The following is an 18,883-nucleotide window of genomic DNA, read 5'->3' as shown; positions in this document are numbered from 1 at the left end:
CAGCATCAGCCTTTCCACCCCTGCTTCTCCCTCCCCAGATGCTAAATGCTTGGCTTTGGTGGCACTTCATGGCCTTGGAAAGAAAGAAGGCAGGACCGCTCTGCTGCCAGCTGCTTTGGCCCAGGGCTAGTTGAGTCCTCAAGGCCCCAGCAGCACACGCTTCTGCCAGCTGGTCAAGTGACCACTTGAACTCAAGAGGGGCAGAAAGCCAGGGCTGGTTTTGTAAGACGGCGGTGAGGTCCAAAGCAAGAGAGGAGAAAGCTGGGGGGAAAAGGGCTCACACCTGCACGCACCCCACCCGCTTCCCTTTGGGGGAAGCAGCAAGATGCAACGTTCCAAGAGGGCCAAAGAAACTATGAACCACCAGATAAGAAAAAGAAATTTAGCTTAATGTAGTTGATAACACCATTTCCTACACTGCCCCATACCTTTCTCAGGAAAACCTGAATAATTTAGTGAAAGATGAGTAACAATGCCTCACAGAGGCATCAGAGGTCAACCTAGGGCACTCCTAAGAATAAAAGCTTCCTGCAGTTTGGCATCCTGCAAAGTCTGGAATTGAAAAGCCACGTGACCCCCTACTTTCCTCTGGCTGGATCCTCTGCTGGTCAGTTTCTTCTGCCTCAGCCTCCCACTTGCACCAGCTACAGGTGGCAATTGCAGTCAGGTCATGTCTGATATATTTTCATTTTAAAGCTTTCTGACAGTCCATCCTGTCATTTGCATGCTTAAGGTTTGCCACTACTACTGATTATTGGTTGATATTTAATAAAATTCATTTTGCAGCTCCAGCTTCAGTTTGGCTGTAAACTGTAAATACCTGAATATATCCCAATAGTTCCAGAATGCTTCTAGAGACAAAGGAAGCAGCGGGTGACCAGCCAAACTATCCTGGGTATGTCCCCTTCTCCCCCCTCCCCACTTTGAGAATAGTGGGGCTGATGGGACCAGTGCCTGCTGGGAATTCCTTGGCTGCCAGCAAGGCTAGCCATGAGCCATGGGTTGGCATCCTCTACTATTTTCTGCAGCAGGAGATATAGAACCTGGCAGGTTCCTTGGCAGAAGCTGGGGGGTCATTTTTAGACATGAATATCAACACCAGTTTCTTGCACCAATGGCAGAGGTTGAGCCTCATGGAGCATGTCTGCCCCACAGTGCTACAGATATGGGCCCCTCTTTGTGCAGCACGTCTAGGCTGTTGGGCCACAGCTTCCTCTGCAGCCACTGCTGGCTAAGAGCAAACACCCTTAACGCTGAGCAGGTGCAGTACTTGGGTCTGCAGAGGGAAATATTCTTGCAAGTGTCCTGTTGTGTTAAATGCTGCAATTCAATTCATTTGATGGACAAATCACAACCACTGTGCTACCTTCTAGATGAAGAAAACGGAAGGCAACAAGCTGAGGCTCTTTCCCAAGGATGACAAGAAAGTACAGGGACAGAGCACAATTCTTGGGCCATGGAGTAGCTTGACCTGGGTAGGAAGAGTTCCCCACCCCCAGATGTTCAAATATGGCTAGGATCTAATGGGGGTTATATTTAGCCCCTTTGCATGTCTTCCAACTTAACTGTCAGCCTCGGCAACAGCTGCTACTCTTCACTGCTTTGAAAGCAGGCAGGCTGTCAGGCGCTGCTGCTTTTTCAAGTTTGCTTCAGCTATTTCTGAGACTGGGTGGTTGGGTTCCCTTCTTTACAGCAGTCCTGGAAGGAAAAAAAAACCCAGTTTTTGTACCTGACTGTGCCCTCCAGCCATTCAATTTTCACAGCTGCCCTTTGTAAATGAACAGGCTGCCAGCCTAGGGGTGGAGGGTTTGGGGGGGGGGGAGAAGAGCTGCCTGGATGGCATGCCTGCTCCTAGCAAGGCTGTCCTAAGCTCAAATCCAGAGCGGCTGCTGTGCTGGCAAGGAGACGTAGGGGGTGCTTGCTCCCCACTTGATTAATGCTTGCAGTGGCAGCTGCTGGATCAGTTTTGCCTTGGCTGGGGGGTTATTTGGCAGACCATGCTGTGGCTCTGGGTGGGAAGTAGAAAGATTCTGCTCTGAGGACAGGCATCACACATATGCCCAGAGAACCGCCTCATCCAGCTGCTGGAAGAAAGCCGCTTGCCAAAGACGGAGAAAAGCATCCACCATGTCTCCAGACTGAACCAGAGCCTTCCTCACTGCGATGTCCATTATTCTCTGAGCTCACACAGCCCGCTTAACCAGGGCACGGCAGCTGCAGCCAGATTCACCAGGCAGATCAGGCTCAGGTGGGTTGCGGAAACCTGGCCTTGGTTTTGTGTGGGTATTTTGGGCCAAGTGTTGGTTCAGAAGGCCGGGTGTGTCTGCAGCTTTCTAGCCAACTACCGGAATTGCTGCTCCTGATGGAAGTGGGCCAAGAGCCCCTCTGTAGTCAGCCCTTTAGAGAAGGCTCTTGTCGGTTGAACGCAGCCTCGCAGGTACCGGATCCAAAGGGCCTTCGTGACTAGGAGGCCAAGAAACTCCACGAAAGTTGCTCGGCTTCTTTGCTTGTACAGAAAGGCTGGTGCCCCCCCCCCCCGACTTCCTCCCTCCGTTCTTTCCAAAATGTTTCCGGGCGCATCCAAGGAAGTGGCGGGACGGGGCGTCCCTGGCTCCCACACGCCCGGGTGAGGCCTCCTGGCGTTCCCCGGCTTCAAGCGGCCTCCTCGCATAGCCGGGCCCCGGGTCAAGCCTCAGTTTGCGCGAGGGTCTCCCTGGGAAGGGCGCAAAGGCCCCGGCCGGCGTCCGCAAGAACCCGGAGCCGGAAGTGCTGCCAGGCGAAGCCCGAGCCGAGAGCCGCTCGTTCGGCTAAGTGGGGAGGAGGAGCTCCACCTCGCCGCCCCGCTCGGCTTCCCCCTTGCGCTGGCCGGACGCCTCCCAGCCGGCAGCCATGCCCAACACACCGAGGCCCCTTCCTGCCGAGGCGGCGGGGGAACCCGGCAGCGGCTCGCCGGCCCGCCTGGGCGCCGCCTATTTCGACCAGCCCTGCGTCCGCCTGGCCAAAGCCCTGCTCGGACAGGTGAGCCCGTCGGTGCCGGGAGGTCGGGGCGGCGCACGGGGACGGGCCGCGGAGCCCGCTGACGTCCGGGCGTCTCGCACGGCCTTCCTTCAGATTCTGGTTCGGAAACTGTCCGACGGACGGGAGCTGCGGGGACGGATTGTTGAAACGGAAGCCTATTTGGGAGGGGAGGACACCGCTTCGCACTCCAGGGGGGGTCGCCGGACTTCTAGGAACGCAGCCATGTTCATGGTACCTGGCACGCTGTACGTGTACCAGATCTACGGGATCTACTTTTGCATGAACATCTCCAGCCAAGGTAAGCAGGTAGCAGCAGGTTCCGGCGGGGGGTCACGAACCCCTCCCTCTGCCTCCAGCACCATTTCCCACCTTTGGGCCAGGGTGAATGCCCAGCTTCGGAGGCCTCTCATTCCAGGGGGAAGAAAATGTTCTGCCCTTTGAGTCAGCGCCCCCCCCCCTTCAGTGTGCATTGCCTTCGTCTGGCCATCCCCTTCCTTCAGGCCGCAGAGCCCTCCTTGCTGGAGGTTCAGAGCAGCTTTGCCCACCTTCTGCACAGGGGAAGGCGCTGCAGTCCTCCTGCGTTCCCTGGAGCCCCTGCAGGGGCTGGAGGCCATGCGAGAGCTGCGCCTGGTCCGGCAGCAAAAAACTCCCAGGCGCCCTCTCAAGGACTGGCAGCTGTGCAATGGGCCCTCCAAACTCTGCCAGGCCCTGGGCATCAATCGGAGCTTTGACCAGAAGGACCTGGGCTGCAACTCTTCCGTGTGGCTGGAGCCTGGCCTGGAAGCCCCCGGAGACCAAGTCCCCATCTGCGCCCCCCGCATTGGCATCAGTGGGGAGTGGGCCCAGAAGCCTTTGCGCTTCTATCTCCAGGGCAACAAGTGTGTGAGCGTCATTGACAAAAATGCTGAGGGGAAACTGCCACGTGATGCCATCCCAGAGAAATGTGCTTAACCTGCAACATTAAGCAGGCATGAATACTGATGCCAACAAAGAAGGACTAGAAACGCCGTTTCAGGTTTATTTAAATAAACATGTTTTGCTCTATTCCAAAGAGGGGTCGATGGAGCCAAATGTACAATGTAATCAGCAGGAAAGGAAGCGCACGGCCCCAGGCCCGCATTGCTAGAACAGCCGCTTCCACTTGATCCTAATGTGACCCCCTCCTCACCCCAAGCCAACCCGAGGATAATTGGTTAAGCTGGCAGTGCCAGAACAGTATGACTTAAGCAGATGCACCAACCGCAAGATGTTTTAGAGCAGTACTAGGGGGCAGGGTGGGTGGGTTATGAACTTTCACTACCCACCGTTTAATGTGAGCATTCAACCTGTGGCAGAGGGGAAGTCATTGGGCACTATTTCACCAAAGGGGCTCATCCTGGGTTCCCCCTATTCTTCCTGCTTTTAAAAGCCAGCCTCCACAATTTGGGATGGGAAGCCCACGCAGCTGTTCTGCTAAGTCCCATCTCTGCAAGCCCTCCTTCCCTCCAAAGAAGGCTGCCACCCCCAAGGGGACAGAGCACAAAATGCCAGACTGCGACACCTAGAAGAACACTCCTCTAATGTCAAGCAGGAGGTGCTTCCTCGGATCTGGGAGCATCTGGCCTCGACGTGGTTCCTTTCTGGCCCCAAGCAAGCCTCTTCTTACTTATGGAGGGACTGAAAGACAGAGATGACAGGATCCTCATGGCTTGTCACCACCAGCACGCTACGGAACTTGTCAAAGAGCATGAGCAGATGGGAGCGGCGCATGTTCTCGTTGTACATGATCTCCTCCAAGTGATGCCGTCCACGGAAATAGTGTAGCAGCCTGCAAAGCGGGGGGGAGGGGGGAAGAGGCATGTTTCTGCCTTGCAGCCACAGCACATGGCTACCCATTCATGATTGTGGCTCAAAGCCTGAAATGCATGCTCCCCAAGTTCCCACACAGAAAAGGTGAGCTTGGCCCTGCTGTCCAAACACCAGGCTTCTTCCCAGGGCTTCATGAACGCCGTGCAAAGTCCAGGCCGATGGCCTCACTTTGCAACGGCCCAAAAGATTAGCCTTTTGCTGCCCAGCTACCTGGCAAACATGCGCAGATCGTCAGGATTGTGAGCTGCAGGAACACTGAGAATGGCTTCCCGCTCATGCTCCGAAAGGCTGGTCAGGAGGTTCTCCGTCATGCGCTTGTTCACGGGAGACTCTCCCCCAGGCAACAGCTCCGCGCTGGAGTTGTCCATGCTGGGACTTGTCAGGGTCATGTCATCGCTGCTAGCTGTGAACAAACAAGCGTGTGAGCCCTCACCCTGCCCTGAAAAGTGGCCCCTTTGCAAAAACAAAGGCCCTATGTGGGAAGAGAGGAGATGAGATCCTCACCATGATGGTTGCTACACACAGAGAGACACAAACACAGCCTTTTAGAAATAAGCAGAAAAAAACAAGATTATGACATGAACCTGACTTGGCTATTATGAAACTAGACCTCCATTAGGCATAAAATAGGGTTGGCTGTCTTTGGGCCACTCCCCCTCTCTCAGCCGAACCTCTACAGGGTTGTTGTGGGGAAAATAGGAGGGAGGAGTTACAAACATGTTCATCAGCTTAGTATCAGATCTATCAATCAATCAATCATCCTCTCTGTATAGGAGTCAATCACTGTTTCCCTGGCTGGGCTGAGCCCTGGGGAAAAGGGGGCTGCCACTTACTGGGAGAACCAAAACTGAGTGCGCTAGGAGTGCTGAGGCTTCGGCCCCCAACTCGGGCAGGAAAGGACAGCTCTTCTATTCTGGTGCGAAAACCCTCCTCCTCCTCCTCCTCCTCCTCCTCCTCTTCCTCCTCTTCCTTTGGGGGAACCATTAGGCAAGCGTAGCTGTGCAGCTGAATAAGAAGCCGGTGCTGGAGCATCCAGGCCACCATCCGAATGAGATGTGTCTGGGAGAGAAGGGGAGGTCATCAGAGAGGCAAAAGATCTTGGCCATTGCAGCATCTTGACCATACTGAGGGGAGGATGAGGAGCTGGGACTTGCCTCCTGAATCGCTGGAGCAAGAGGGTCCTTGAGCTCAGACAGAGAAACTGGCCAGGAGAACTTTGACAGAACTGCGGGCAGGTCGTGGCCTGGAAACTGAGAGGAGAACTCTTCTGCCAGAGGGGAATAACTGCAGAAGGGAAGGGCAGGGAGTAAGCAGGCTGTCCTCCCTGGTGCCCCGAGTCGGCCGCATCAGCACCTGTTAAGCCTAGGATACAGGCACTGATGCACAAATCCATCCCTGCAGCAGAAGGAACAAGGTGAGCAACTCACAGGCAGACACTGGCGCTGGGGGACATCATGTACACATTGTTCTCACACAGGGGATAGACCATGAGGGCCTTGCCCCAGTAGACCAGATGTGCAGCCAGCTGAAACACCTGCCAAAAAGAGTAAGCATCTGTTGGGGGGCAATTCAGCAGCACCTCTAGGTAAGACAGGCTGGGCAGGCCCAATGTGGCAGCGAGCTCCCTCTCCAAGGAGGAAGGAGAACAGGTGCCCTCTCTTCTGCTTATGCAGCTCGCATTAAGAAAGCACAGAGCCTGACAGCCTGACAGGAGAAAGCTCCCATTCCCCTGCAGCTTTAGTTATTAAGAGGGCCCCGAAATCCCAGCTGCCTGGAAGCAGGGGGAGGAGAGACTCGCTGCCCTCACGTTCAGCCTGTGGGTGCAATAGGGAAGGCAGCCCACTCAGATCCCACAGGGTCTAATCCAGCCGGCTGGCTCTTCTGGTCCTCTTAGAAAGAGGCAAGGTACAAGTAGGCAGAAGGATGCGCTGCGCCGAATACAAAGCTGGGCTTTAATGCCTCAGTTGTTGTAGTGGAAAAGATCTTCCCTCCCCCACAACGTTTTCCTTTTCCTGGGAGTTCTCACTGCCTCTCTGGGAGTCAGCTTGGCTCCTGTGTTTTGGAAGAGGGGGTCCATCTGTGGTCTATACAGCAGATGTAGCAAAAAGCTTCGGGGTCCCCTCTGAGTTCACCTGGAGCAAGGCCAGGTCAGCATCCTGAGCCAGCTGCTGAAGGTTCTTCACCGCAGAGGTGGTTTTGATCACTCGAACCAAAGCAGGGGAGCAGTCAAGGGGCAGTTCACTGAGGAGAGACTTCTCATCTTTAAGCAACAATAAGGCATGGTAAGGCCTGCAAAGAGATGGCAAAATGAGGGGGTGGAGGGATTAGGACCACCTACAATAGCCAAGAAAAAGCTACTGAATTAATTTATGCAATTTTTCCATTTCACAAGACAGGACTTAGGACAGGTACAAGAACCTTGGTGAAACAGAAGTGGTGACCGATTCCTCAAAGAATGAATGTGTAATGTGAGAAAAGTGATTTTCATAGGATTTATGAAAGAATCACAATACCTTCAGGGGTAAGATGCATGGCCTATAAATTTTATAAATAAATAAATATACAAATAAATGAATAAATAACAAACTCAGTCTTCCAGGTGAAATAGAATGAGACCCTCCCTTACGCCGCACAAGCTGAACATCAGACAATCAAATCCTGTTTGGCAGAAATCCTGGGTGTGAGTTTGGTGAACGAATAGCTGAGAAGCTAAATGTTGGTAGACTGTGCGGTTCAGACTATGTTAGATGTATGAAGTGAAAACATTTTGAGCACTGCCATAAGAGTATGGAGATAATGCCTGCATAATTAAGTAGCTGGTGGTTGAAGAACAAAATGCTTTCTCAAGATTTCTCTTGGGGCTTGCAAACCATGAGATCATGAAGGAAAATGGGACAAATAAAGTATGGAAATAAGACAGACAAGGAGGCCATGAATTCTGAAGTCTTGCTTCCAGCTATTTATCTCTCAAAGCTCTGAACATTCTCGCCCACAATCACCAAATTTCAGGTACAGATTTTCGGCTTCCAAGCAGACTTAGCCTCAACTACATCCCAAGAGGACTGGCTGAGGTAAGAAAAGATTCTAAACCAAGTTGCACTCAGAAAATAGAGCAAAATAAAATAATAAATGTATTAGCAATAAAACCCTGTCTCACCGAATAGCCTTCAAGCTTCTTTCAATGGCTTCTGGGGGGATGAAACTGGATGCCACATCATGGATTTTGTGAGGCAGGCAGAAACTCACTTCCAGCCAGTTATTGATCTGTATTTGGACCAACCCTGTTGTGCACAGACTGAAAGGAAAGAGGTTCAGGGAGCAGCCTTTTTGCATGGCACTTACTCAGCCCCCAGGGAACCTGAGCAAAATGTTCTCCAAGATCCCCTCCACCCTTTACCTTCAACAATTTAGATTTGACTTAATAATACAGTATTCCCTGTTATATAGACACTGCCACCTGCTGGTCACCAACGAGCTGTGCAAGTCAAGTCATACTAACTAGCAGCTCCTTGCCTCAGCCAGGAAGGCTGCTACCCACCAGGTGGAGCTGAGCAGCTGTCTCAGAGTGGCATCTGGTTGACCTCCCCAGGAAGGCTTTGTCTATTTTATTTATTTATTTATTTTAATTCCATTTATATCCCGCCCTTCTCCGAAGACTCAGGGCGGCTTACAAGCTTAGCAGTAGCCTTCATTCTATGTATATGCCTGCTTTATTAGGGCTTTGCCCCCCCCAAGCGGCATTATTACAAAGTCAGCTTATTGCCCCCAACAATCTGGGTCCTCATTTTACCTACCTCGGAAGGATGGAAGGCTGAGTCAACCTGTGCTCTGCTGTTGGGCATCAGAAGAGAGGGAAAGCGACAGGCAGGAGCAGGACTAGCCTCAAACCAGCCCAGGGAGGGGAATGGGGGGGGCGAGAGCGTGGGGCCTCCAGAGAGCTTACAAAGCCTCAAAGGGAAGAGAAAGCTTTGTGCAGGCTTCCCTCTCCTCAAGGAAGCAGTGCATTGACAATCAGAGGCGCGAGAAGGGACTTCAGGGTCTGGAGCAGATAGTGATGGTTTTCAAAAGAAATATTTAAATAGTTCTTGATTTTATGAGAAGATGAATTGATCTCTATCTAGTTTAATCTCCCAATTCTAAACTGAGGGTTGTGTTTCACATAAGCCTTGCCCCAATGGAGAATAAAAGATAAGGGGAAGTCAGCTAAACACCCAACACCCTGAAGGTCTCATTCCAATTACCTTGTGTTTGGGGGGCGGGTGAGGGGGGGGAGTTACAGAATCAGACTCTGCACCTCTGTATCTGTCCTGCGGTGAGTTTCCCCCCCGGGCTCCCCACTGTTGGGACGAGGCTGTCCTCCCCTACTGAAGGGCACTCCTGAACACCATGACAAGGCCTGTGGCTCTGGAAGGAAGCCGCCGGCATGACCGCCAGAGACCGCCATCTTCCAAGAGCTGCTGACGGGGAGGTAGCGGGTGGGGGTGGTAACGATATGATTACCTGTCATAAGCCTCTTTAAGGTCTCTGGCCAGCTTGCACTTGGGAAGGATGTGAGGGAAAGGCGACTGAGGGCCATCCCTTGCTGTGGAGCAAAAAAATAGTTTTGGAGCAGCTGAAGCTCCAGAGCGCCTACCCTCTTCCCAACAATTCATTCTTGGGACATACCTGACGCTGGACTTTATTATTAATCTAATTAATCAAATTTGTATAACTGGCCATCTCATAAAGACTGAAACGTGCTACTTTATGTCATCCTGGCTAGCAGTTCCAACTGCTGGCTGCACAGCAAATGTCAACCGGTCTAGCCTGGGCCTTTCAGGGGGGCTAAAATAGCCTTCCTTGGACGCTGGCTCTCAACTCAGGAGTCCAGGCCGGCAAACATCCCCTGCAGGAGCCACGTCCTGGCAAGTGGCATCCCAAGTGAATAAGACCGTAAGCTGCCTGCGGCTCACTTTCTGACATGGCTGAAACTTCATCTTGAATGGCCAGGATGAGTTTGGCCTCCCTGGTGAGATACTGGCAGCGTCTCTCTTCATGCTGAAGCACAATGGCGATGCGCCGGGAGAGGTTATGCAGGCAGCTGATCACAGAGGGGTCTGCAGTGGCCTGAAAGCAGAAGCAAAACCATCCATGGAGGGTGGCCTGGCAGGCCAGATGACCTGAAGGAAGGAAGGCTGCCTCCCACTGAAAGCTCCAGGATAACAAGAGCTGCTACTGCAAAATGTGTGAACCAGTGATAGCATCCCTTCAGCTACTCTTATTTGCGCAAAACATCTCAATGACACACACACACACACACACACACACCAGCATCTCCCCACCTCCCGGCCTGCCCCTGAGCCCAAATAGTTCCTTCCCATTTAGAGACATTTTAATGTGAGGACAGAGGGGCAGGCTCACTGGCCTGGAGCAAACCTCTCGGCCTGAGCCTTGTGGAGCTTTTGGCTAGAACAGGATTTCAGGAGAACCCGGCAAAGCACCAACCCTGGAACATCTCTGTGACATCACACACAATCAGCCATACTGCAGAGCCCAGAGAGGCTGCCCAAGCCACTCTGAAGCAGGGAGAAGGCAGGAGCCCAGCTGTTATCAGCCACAGCCAGCTGAACAAACGGGGCCTCAGAGGGTTAGTAGCCGAATGGACAACCATTCAAGGGTTGTTAAGGGAACGGAATGCAGAGCAGCTGATAACGTGTGCCACCCAAAGTCACAAACTATGACTCGACGCTACAAAATGGGCCACATTTCTGCTGAGTCACAGCATGAGATTAAACTTCAAGCTTCACCGCAACCATCTCCCTGTTGATAACACCCTGGGCCTTTGCCTGTCCAGCTGCCACTGGCAGATGGGCCCCACCCTGGAACTAGAGTGCTACTCGGAGCCACAAAGCTGTAGGTCCAGAGAGAAGTCCAAGCTAGCCAAGGCGGGGGAGAGTGATGCCTTTGCCAATAAAGGCCAAAGAGGTGACCAGGAAAGCTGACCCAAGCAAGGGTTCTACAGCTGGTTGTCTCACCAGGACAGTTAGGTAGTATTTCTTTCCAGGCAGTCTTACCCTTAAAGCAAAGACCACATTGAAGAGAATCATGGTGGGCATTTCCCTCTTGGGAGAAGGATCTGTCTTTGATACCTGCACAGCAAAAAAAGACATTTAGGAAGTCTGGGTGGGTGAGGCAATGCACAAAAGGCAGATTTGTTCTTGGTTTGTTGAGATCCAGGGAAGGAGTCCCCTCTCTTGGCCCCAGTGGGGTCACCTGACCTGGACATCGTGTTTTAAGAAGAGCAGGCATACACTAAAGCGTATCCAGGCTAAGGAGACCAAAGAGAAGAAGTCTCAGAAAAAGAAGTTCTGTGAGGGCTGGAAGAAAGAGGGCAAGAGCGGAAATCATCCATGGCTGAAGGATGCTGCGCAGAATACATACCAAACCTTTTTCCTTGAGGAAGATCTCAGCAAAAGGCCTGGTTAATGGGTTAACCCAATTCCTTGGACTTGCATAGTACGTTAAACAATGAACTAACCAAACAGAATAAACCACAAAGAAAAACCTATTCAAATATTTGCAATTGCATCTGCTAAATCTTCTACTGATCTAGTTAAGCATGCTGCGTGAACACCAACCGTATTTAGACATACAACTGCCACTCGCAGGGGGGGATTCAGAAGTTAAGTAGCTGGTGCCCATGAAAACTTGGGCCAATCAAGAAATTCTAATACAGCACATACTTACAAGTGTTTTTCACTAGAGAATTGCTTCCACGTGGAAACTAAGGATAGATTCACACACTGCCTTGCTAAATGATTGATTTATTACACAATCATCTGTACAGCATGTCAAGCAAATGATGGTTTAATTGGATCTTAAAGTGATATGGGTTCAAAAACAGAGAATCCCCAAAACCGAATACTCCTAATATTGAATCTCATTTTACAATGGAGGGTAAAAATTTTCACAGGGAAGATTGGCCACAGAAAGAGCTGAAATAGACTCTTTCCAGTCATCATCTTCAGCAAGGAATATGGGAAGTAGTGTTTGGGTTTGAGATCCTAGCCGTTAGCCTGCCTTTGGCACAGCTCTCTGATTCTGCAGGTAGTTCCAAGCTGGGAAAGGGGTAAGAGTAGAAATTCAGTAATAATTGGAAAGAGCCTCTAAGTTTCAGCTGCTGCAAAGGTGTTCTGGACCTGTGACATACCTGGCCAAAGGCATGCTGCAGCAGAGTTGGATGCCCAACAAAACGAATGTTATCAATCTTCAGCTCAAACTTTTTGCCACACATGTCTGATTTAGTAGCCAGAATTGTTGCCAGAATGACATCTGAAAACCTTCAAAGCAGAAACATAAGAACAGAAATAGGCATGACTGTGTGTTGGTGACCTAAAAACATCTCAAAGCCAAATAGCGTTTGTATTGAACATTAAATATTATTCTGTAAGCATTGTGGATAAATAAACACTAGGATGCATTTGAATGCCATTAATTTGTCCAAATTGTACATTTAGAATCATCAGAATTACTGAAAAGAAAGCATTGCAGCCAATGATGGGACAGTCATGCAACTCTCAGAAAGAAGTGAAGAGGTTAGAAAGGTTCACTTCTGTTGGAGGCAGAGAAGATGTAGCAGTTGAAGCAGATTCCCAAGTACAGGCTGTTCCTGAGCTGGATTATAAAGGCTCCCAAAGACAAGGAGTCCCTGCTATTCCCAACCTCTGGTCACTAATGTCATGTAGCCTATTATCTCTGCATGATCTAAAGTTTCCCTGTTCTGCAGGGAAAGGTGCAGTCTCTTTCAAAGTGCTGGTGCCCCAGAGGACCCAACCAGATAAGGAAATTAAAGTCATCCAACATGGAGGCTTGCAGGCTGGCCAGGATCACAGGCCTCAGAGCACTTGCAACACCAGGCAGTCTGCAGCTAACTGAAGCTTTGAAGGACTGGTGATGGAATTGGGAAGAAATACATCTTCTACCTCTGAGCTTGTTTAGCTTCTGCGTTTTCCCATTCAGATTTTTAGTCACCGCTCCCCCTCCCCCCCACCCTGTCCTGTCCCGTCCCACTGCTAGTCAGGGGCAGTTGTCACACAAAGGCTTCTCCCCTGTAACTGCAGAGAGAAGTTGCATTGTTCTGCTGTGAGGGCTGTGGCCCAGAGAGTTATCAGCTATCAGCCTTCCCAGGAGGCAGCAACACTCAAGGCAGAACTGTGGCTTTGCAATCTTTCTCACCAGAGACCTGGCAATTGAAGTTTGAACTCTTATTTGGATTAAGACCAAAAATAGTCCTCCAAGATGTTCTCCTTAAGACAGAATGGAAATGCCAATAGTTCTATGTGTGGAAAAAAATGAAATGAAAAAATCAAATTCTTGAAACTTTTCATATCCAGTCTGTGGAAATCTGCTCTATTCTGGCAACAGAAAATTCCAAATTTTTGTTCTTGAAAAAGTGGAGCTTCCTGTTAAGTCTCCCCATCTTTTCATGATGGTTACACTCTGGCTAAGCATTTGATTTTACCTATTTTACTTAATGGACAGAGGCCTGACCAACAATTTATCACAACATTCTAGTGTTACACTGACTAGAACTTCTAAAGCCTATAATGAAATATGGCTAAGGGAGACCAGATTGGAAAAGAACATAATTGCTCAAATGTGGAGTTGCCTCAATATTCTGTAATTCAGAGTATTGTTACTCTGCATTCTAAAAAACTAGAGGAGACAGCTTTTAAATGCTACATACAAATGCCTCCCCAGACAAAAATGACATATTGCCTAAATGGTGAAAAAGCAGTCATTGTTTATTGCAAAGTGCAGAATGGTGTGCCAGCTTTGACCTCATACACTCCAATCAACTGAGTCAGCTTCTTGGTCCATCTAATCCAGTCTTGTCTCCACTGATAGTAGATAGGCAGCCAGAGTGGAAACCCAAAGCCTTCTGCATGCAAAACATACACTCTGCCACAGTGCTGCAGTTCCCTTTCTAGGTTGTCTCCTCCTTTAAATTTCTCACAAGCTCATCCATCACACATGCAGTCCACTATCATTCAATTCATTTACAGTATAGTCCAAGATAGAAAGTAGAAACACAATACAAGAAGGTGGTAAAAAAGAAAACCCATTGGAGACAGATGAATTTGGTCTTACCCTGACACCACCTGCTCATCAGTGAGAGGATGGGGCTCTCTGTAAATAGGAACAGGGGCCATAAGCACCACTCAGAAACAAAAGCGGAGAATCAACCAGACAAAAATCACACAAGGCACACTATTCACACATACAGTACATAAAAATGGGACAATGGAATGCTGCCAGTTTTCAGTTACAAATAAATGATGTTTCTAAAGCAAAATGAAAACAATGACACAAATGTACACACACACGCACACACGCACGTACATTGATGGTATAAGGGGAAAGAAGAAATAAACTTGCAACGGCTGCTGATAGTGCAGCAGGCAGCCTGGCTTCCCCCAAAGAGACAGCAGAATAAGGGATGGGCAGGCAGGACAGAGCATCTAGGAATGTCTCAAGGCTGCTGGAATAAGAAATCTGGACTCCAGGGACCTCAGCAGGCCCTTCCTTCATGGTCACTGCTACTGTGCAAACCATTTGGGGCATCCCGTGGTTTGAACTTATTTTTCCAAAACTGGTGCCATTTCTTTACCACCCGACCAAGCGCAGCTCCTTTTCTTTTGGGTCACAGAAAGCAGCCGATTCCAACTTTCTATACTGTGGAGATTCAATGGAGCATCTTTTTCTATTTCTGAATTCTGCACTTCAGACTACAGCAGCATAAACCCGTGCATTGTGCCACACGAGAAACATTAAATTATAGCTGGCTAGGACCAGAGTGCGACCTGCAACTGTTGTAATCACAAACAAACCCCAGTTCATACCAGCCAGCTAAGAACCAACAGAGGGCTGGATCCAGCTTCCACACAGATTTTTTCTTGAAAATCCCCCAGCTTCAATTCCAGAGGCTGAATAAAAAGCCAGGGAAAGCCAGTGTCTCTTGGCAAATGGAAATTCTGGAGCTTTTTCCCCTCTGCCAGACCTACCAGCAGGGAAGAGTTGCCTCCTCCCATTGCTAACAGCAGAGGAGCAAAAGACTTAAGGATCATTCACTGGGATAACTGTGATTATTAAACAGTACAAGAGTTGGTTAGAATATTTTTATGTTTTCCTCAAAACCATGACATTCAACAATCCCTTCACAAAAACAACTGAGCTCAACTTTGCCAACCAACATGCCAGGGAGTAGGAGATCTGTAAAAAAGAACCAGGGAAATACATACCTGGAATCTCCATCTGGATCTTCTACATTGTCCCCAATACTGTTTACTGCATACCTATTCCTTGACGTTCCTAAAAAAAATGGAATGGGAGGGGGTGTAACTTCATGCCTGGAGGGATTACTCACTGCCCCATTCACACAGCACATTTTGCATGGTAATGGGGAGAGAGGCAGCATATTTTATGAGAATCCTAGCATTTTCCACAGACAACTAACCCAGAGGAATGTTTTGGGTAAGCCAGCTATCACAGCCAACACATCATCTGGATCAAGCCTACCAGCTGATTAACTGCCCTTTCAAAACTGAGATGAAGTATATATTTTAAATTCTTTTTTCTTCACTCTGTAAGGAAAATATTCCAAGGGAATAATAGTCTGCCAGTCTCCTTAGAAGCAGTATATGCTGCCAGCACATTTAACCAGAACACTTAAGTGGTACGGATATATCATGAAACACAAAGATCGGCTTTTCACTTAAGCAGATCAGTGAAGATCACCCTATTTTTTTCAATCACTGACTGTAGTTACTTTCCCATCTTTCATTAAGAGTGTCCCAAGCAGCAAGTCACAGGAACTGGCATGTAAAAAAGGACCTGGATGCCTTGCGTACAGTCACTCATGCCCTTGTGACCTCTCGTCTAGACTACTGCAATGCTCTTTACATGGGGCTGCCCTTGAGATCCACTCAGAAGCTTCAGCTGGTACAGAATGCAGCTGCACGAGTTCTTTTGGGGGTCTCCCGATACTCCCATATTACACCTCTGCTCCGTGAGCTGCATTGGCTTCCGGTTGCCTTCCGGGTGAAATTCAAGGTGCTGGTGATGACATACAAAGCCCTACGTGGCATGGGTCCGGATTACCTACGGGAGCACCTACTGCCGGCGTCAACCTCCCTCCGTCCTGTACGTTCCCACAGAGAGGGCCTCCTCAGGGTACCACCGGTCAGAGAATGTCGGCTGGTGACCCCCAGGGGGAGAGCATTCTCGGTGGGTGCACCAATCCTTTGGAACCGCTTACCGGCTGAACTCTGGATGGCCCCCGACCTTCGCTCCTTCCGACGTGATCTAAAAACTTATCTATTCGAACAAGCCGGCCTGGCCTGATGGGTTTGGGTTTTAACACTATTTTAACTAACCTACTACATTGGGCACAATCATTTAACTTTAAATCTTATTTTTGTTGCCCTGTACACCGCCCTGAGTCCTTCGGGAGAAGGGCGGTATATAAATCAAATAAATAAATAAAATAAATAATTGAACACGGCCTGATCAAAAGCATGGGCCTGGACACGCTGTTGAGGAATTGATGTAGAGGCCTGCTCCGGATTACCTAGGCCTGCCTGGAAAGACAGCCAGGAAAACCGTCCGACCTTGAAACCCCTGAACGGGTGATGATGGCCCGATGCGAACCTGTCGCAGGTGAAGCACCGAGTTCAACTGTGAAATCAACAGAGGCCGGGCCGAAGCATGGACCGGGCCGCTTCCCTGTCTTCAGGGAGCAGGCAGAGCTGCAGACGCCGCCCGAATGGGCAGGAAGGGCAACTGGGCCAGCTGCCCGAGAAAAGGCAGCGTCAGGCCAGGGACGGACCAGTCAACCCCACCACGAGGTCTCCTGCGGGGCCCGGGGACAGCCACCGGGTCACCCGAGCAAGCGGGCGGAAAGCGGCCGGAGCAGAGCAAGACAGCCCGGCGGAACTCAACGCCCGGCGGCCAAAGGGCGAGGACGCAGGATCACCATGGCAACGGCGGCGGCCAGGCCTTCCGGGGCGGGGCGGCGGCCGCCCAGCGCGCGCGCGCACTAGTTCCTCACCGATCTGGGCAGCCGGGCTGCCGGGCCCCCTCTGGAAGGGGAAGCGGAAGAGCAGCTTGTTGCCTCGGCTGCCGGAGCTGACCAGGATGACGCTGACGGGGCTCGAGGTGTCCTCCATGCCGCTGCTCTCGCCCGCGAAACCGCCTCGACACAGAGTCGGAGGCGAAAGGCTAGAGGGCCCATCGCCCCAACACCCGGGCGCGGCGGCTGCGCGGTCGTCACCCTCTGCTGTCAGCTGCCCGTCGTCACTTCCGTTAGTCTTCCGGGAGCGGGGCGCGTTCCTTCGATTTGCCGTCTCTTCTAGGCGAAGGTCGGGGATGATGGGCTTCAAGTCTCACCGCTTCCCGACGGCTTGGCCGTGGCCTGGCTCACCGGCCTCGGAAGCCGCAGGGCACTCCAGAAGCGGGGGAGCCCTTGCGTGGGTAGCCTTCCCGTAAACAGGCGGCGCCTCGGCTAGGGAGCCTAGGCGGACTCGGCGCTCCGCCTCGGCTTAGCAAGCGGGCGATAAGACCGAAGGGGCGCCCTAGCTTTGGAGAGACACGCTGCCCGCGCGCCCGCCATCGTGCCTCCAAGCGCGGGCGGCGTTGCCGTGCCTTCCATACGGAGGACGAGGAGGAAGCAGCTGCCGCGGGAGACCCCACCCTGCGCCCCTATATGTGTTCTTTTCAAATTAGCCCCAACGGACAGAAAAAAGATTCAAAATAATAAATGGTCTGGGAAAATGAGTTGTAAACAGGGCTCCAAAATGATGTTCACGTTATTTAAAGGTCTGCCCTTTTACTGGAAAAAAAGCTATAATTGATCATGTATATTATCAATCAGGTGTATTACCAATCCTTCCAGTATTGTATCATTCATCTGGGAAAAGTCATCAAACCTTACTTTACACATTTTTAAGTTCAGGAACCGACAAACTAAATACACAGAGTAACAGAGGAGTTCAATGTCACTAATAAATCTGATTTTCACTGGTTTTTTACAATGTTTTACAATGTTTCAGGAGCTCCATAGCTAAGCAAGAATTTGTGCACAGCAGTAAAATGAGAAAAGGGCAAAAGGTATTCCCATATATCTGCCCATAATTTCAGACTTTGCCTTTTTGTGCTGAAAGCAATAATGCTCGACTGGAGCATCCTTCTATGCACTTTCTAACTGCAAGTTAAAAATATAAATAAATAAATGTTCCTAAGTTAGAGAAAAGGCTACCAGCAGGCAGCCCAAATTATACCAATCAAAAGGTTCCTTGGAAGTTGAGAGTCACAGAGTTAAATTCCTGCACACTTGACATCCTCTAAAGAAGTATAGCAGGCTGAATGCAGGGTGTTGCCTGGAGCCCAAATTGTCTGGCCTCCCTGGTATTTATTCAACAGAATGGGAACTCCCAGAACGTTTTTATTTGTTTGCTTGCTTTATTCTCTGTTCGTAGTGTCCTCACATCCCAATTTGCATGGTGCTGCAGGAAGGCTTCTGCTCATACACACATACACACACTTTTATCCCAAACAGAGTCCAAGGTTGGCATGACAAATTAACTTCCTATGAGGCAGCAGCCTCAGCCTGGCTTGACCTTTTCCCCTCACTAACGGCTGCCTTCTAGGAGAATCTCTGGTCATCCGGCAGCACATTTTTCATTATCCTTCTGGAAGGAAGAAAAAGTGGAGACAATGTGGTGAGAGCCAGTTTGGTGTAGTAGTTCAGGTACTGGCCTAGAAACCAGGAGACTGTGAGTTCTGGATCTCACTTAGGCATGAAAAACAGTTATTGATTTTAGGCCAGTCACTTGCTCTCAGCCCAACCCACCTCATAGGGTTGTGAAGAAAATAGGAGGGGGGGGGGAATATTAGGTATGTTTACTTCAAGTTATTTATAAGGAATAAAGACGGGATAAAAATCTAAAATACAAAATATGCCCTAGAGGTAAGCAAGAGC

The 18,883-nt window shown here is 50.2% G+C and overlaps 2 protein-coding genes across 6 annotated transcripts; one reads left to right on the top strand and one right to left on the bottom strand.

The window, feature by feature from the left end:
• Positions 1-2,318: 2,318 nt before the first annotated feature.
• Positions 2,319-3,970, top strand: MPG (N-methylpurine DNA glycosylase). Of its 3 annotated transcripts, XM_081338492.1 has the most exons (3): positions 2,682-3,018; positions 3,112-3,316; positions 3,575-3,970. In XM_081338492.1, exons 1-3 carry the CDS (start codon positions 2,890-2,892, stop codon positions 3,967-3,969), a joined length of 729 nt encoding a protein of 242 aa, XP_081194618.1. In that variant the 5' UTR covers positions 2,682-2,889; the 3' UTR covers position 3,970. The 3 variants fall into 3 exon arrangements, with proteins under 3 accessions (XP_081194619.1, XP_081194617.1, XP_081194618.1); XM_081338493.1 differs by having other exon boundaries at positions 2,319-3,316; positions 3,757-3,970; XM_081338491.1 differs by having other exon boundaries at positions 2,673-3,316.
• Positions 3,971-4,023: 53 nt separating this feature from the next.
• On the bottom strand, positions 4,024-17,640 carry NPRL3 (NPR3 like, GATOR1 complex subunit). 3 transcript variants are annotated; one of them, XM_081338488.1, is made up of 14 exons: positions 16,955-17,640; positions 15,147-15,216; positions 13,996-14,034; positions 12,056-12,185; positions 10,920-10,994; positions 9,819-9,972; positions 9,367-9,448; positions 8,024-8,161; positions 6,999-7,155; positions 6,294-6,400; positions 6,021-6,150; positions 5,700-5,925; positions 5,077-5,269; positions 4,024-4,825 (listed from the first exon to the last, which is right to left on the bottom strand). In XM_081338488.1, the coding sequence occupies exons 1-14, from the start codon at positions 17,070-17,072 to the stop codon at positions 4,660-4,662; spliced, it is 1,785 nt and encodes a 594-aa protein (XP_081194614.1). In that variant the 5' UTR covers positions 17,073-17,640; the 3' UTR covers positions 4,024-4,659. The 3 variants fall into 3 exon arrangements, with proteins under 3 accessions (XP_081194614.1, XP_081194615.1, XP_081194616.1); XM_081338489.1 differs by lacking the exon at positions 13,996-14,034 and having other exon boundaries at positions 16,955-17,639; XM_081338490.1 differs by lacking the exon at positions 13,996-14,034 and having other exon boundaries at positions 17,037-17,052.
• Positions 17,641-18,883: the final 1,243 nt, after the last annotated feature.

This window comes from Vipera berus (assembly GCF_964194415.1).
Source record: "Vipera berus genome assembly, chromosome: 13".
NCBI classification, from domain to species: domain Eukaryota; kingdom Metazoa; phylum Chordata; class Lepidosauria; order Squamata; family Viperidae; genus Vipera; species Vipera berus.
The sequence above is the reverse complement of the archived record's forward strand: the minus strand, read 5'-3'. Positions and strand labels throughout refer to the sequence as shown.

What these genes read in the sequence shown, in the direction of transcription:
- NPRL3 (XM_081338488.1), bottom strand. Translation starts at nt 17,072, where the DNA reads ATGGAGGACACCTCGAGCCCCGTCAGCGTCATCCTGGTCAGCTCCGGC. An exon ending in TGCAGCATGCCTTTGGCCAG is followed by an intron (nt 10,995 to 12,055) that starts GTATGTCACAGG and finishes TTTGCTGTGCAG; the next exon opens with GTATCAAAGACAGATCCTTC. An exon ending in AGTTTCAGCCATGTCAGAAA is followed by an intron (nt 9,449 to 9,818) that starts GTGAGCCGCAGG and finishes TTTGCTCCACAG; the next exon opens with CAAGGGATGGCCCTCAGTCG.
- MPG (XM_081338491.1), top strand. Translation starts at nt 2,890, where the DNA reads ATGCCCAACACACCGAGGCCCCTTCCTGCCGAGGCGGCGGGGGAACCC. An exon ending in CATGAACATCTCCAGCCAAG is followed by an intron (nt 3,317 to 3,574) that starts GTAAGCAGGTAG and finishes CCTTCTGCACAG; the next exon opens with GGGAAGGCGCTGCAGTCCTC.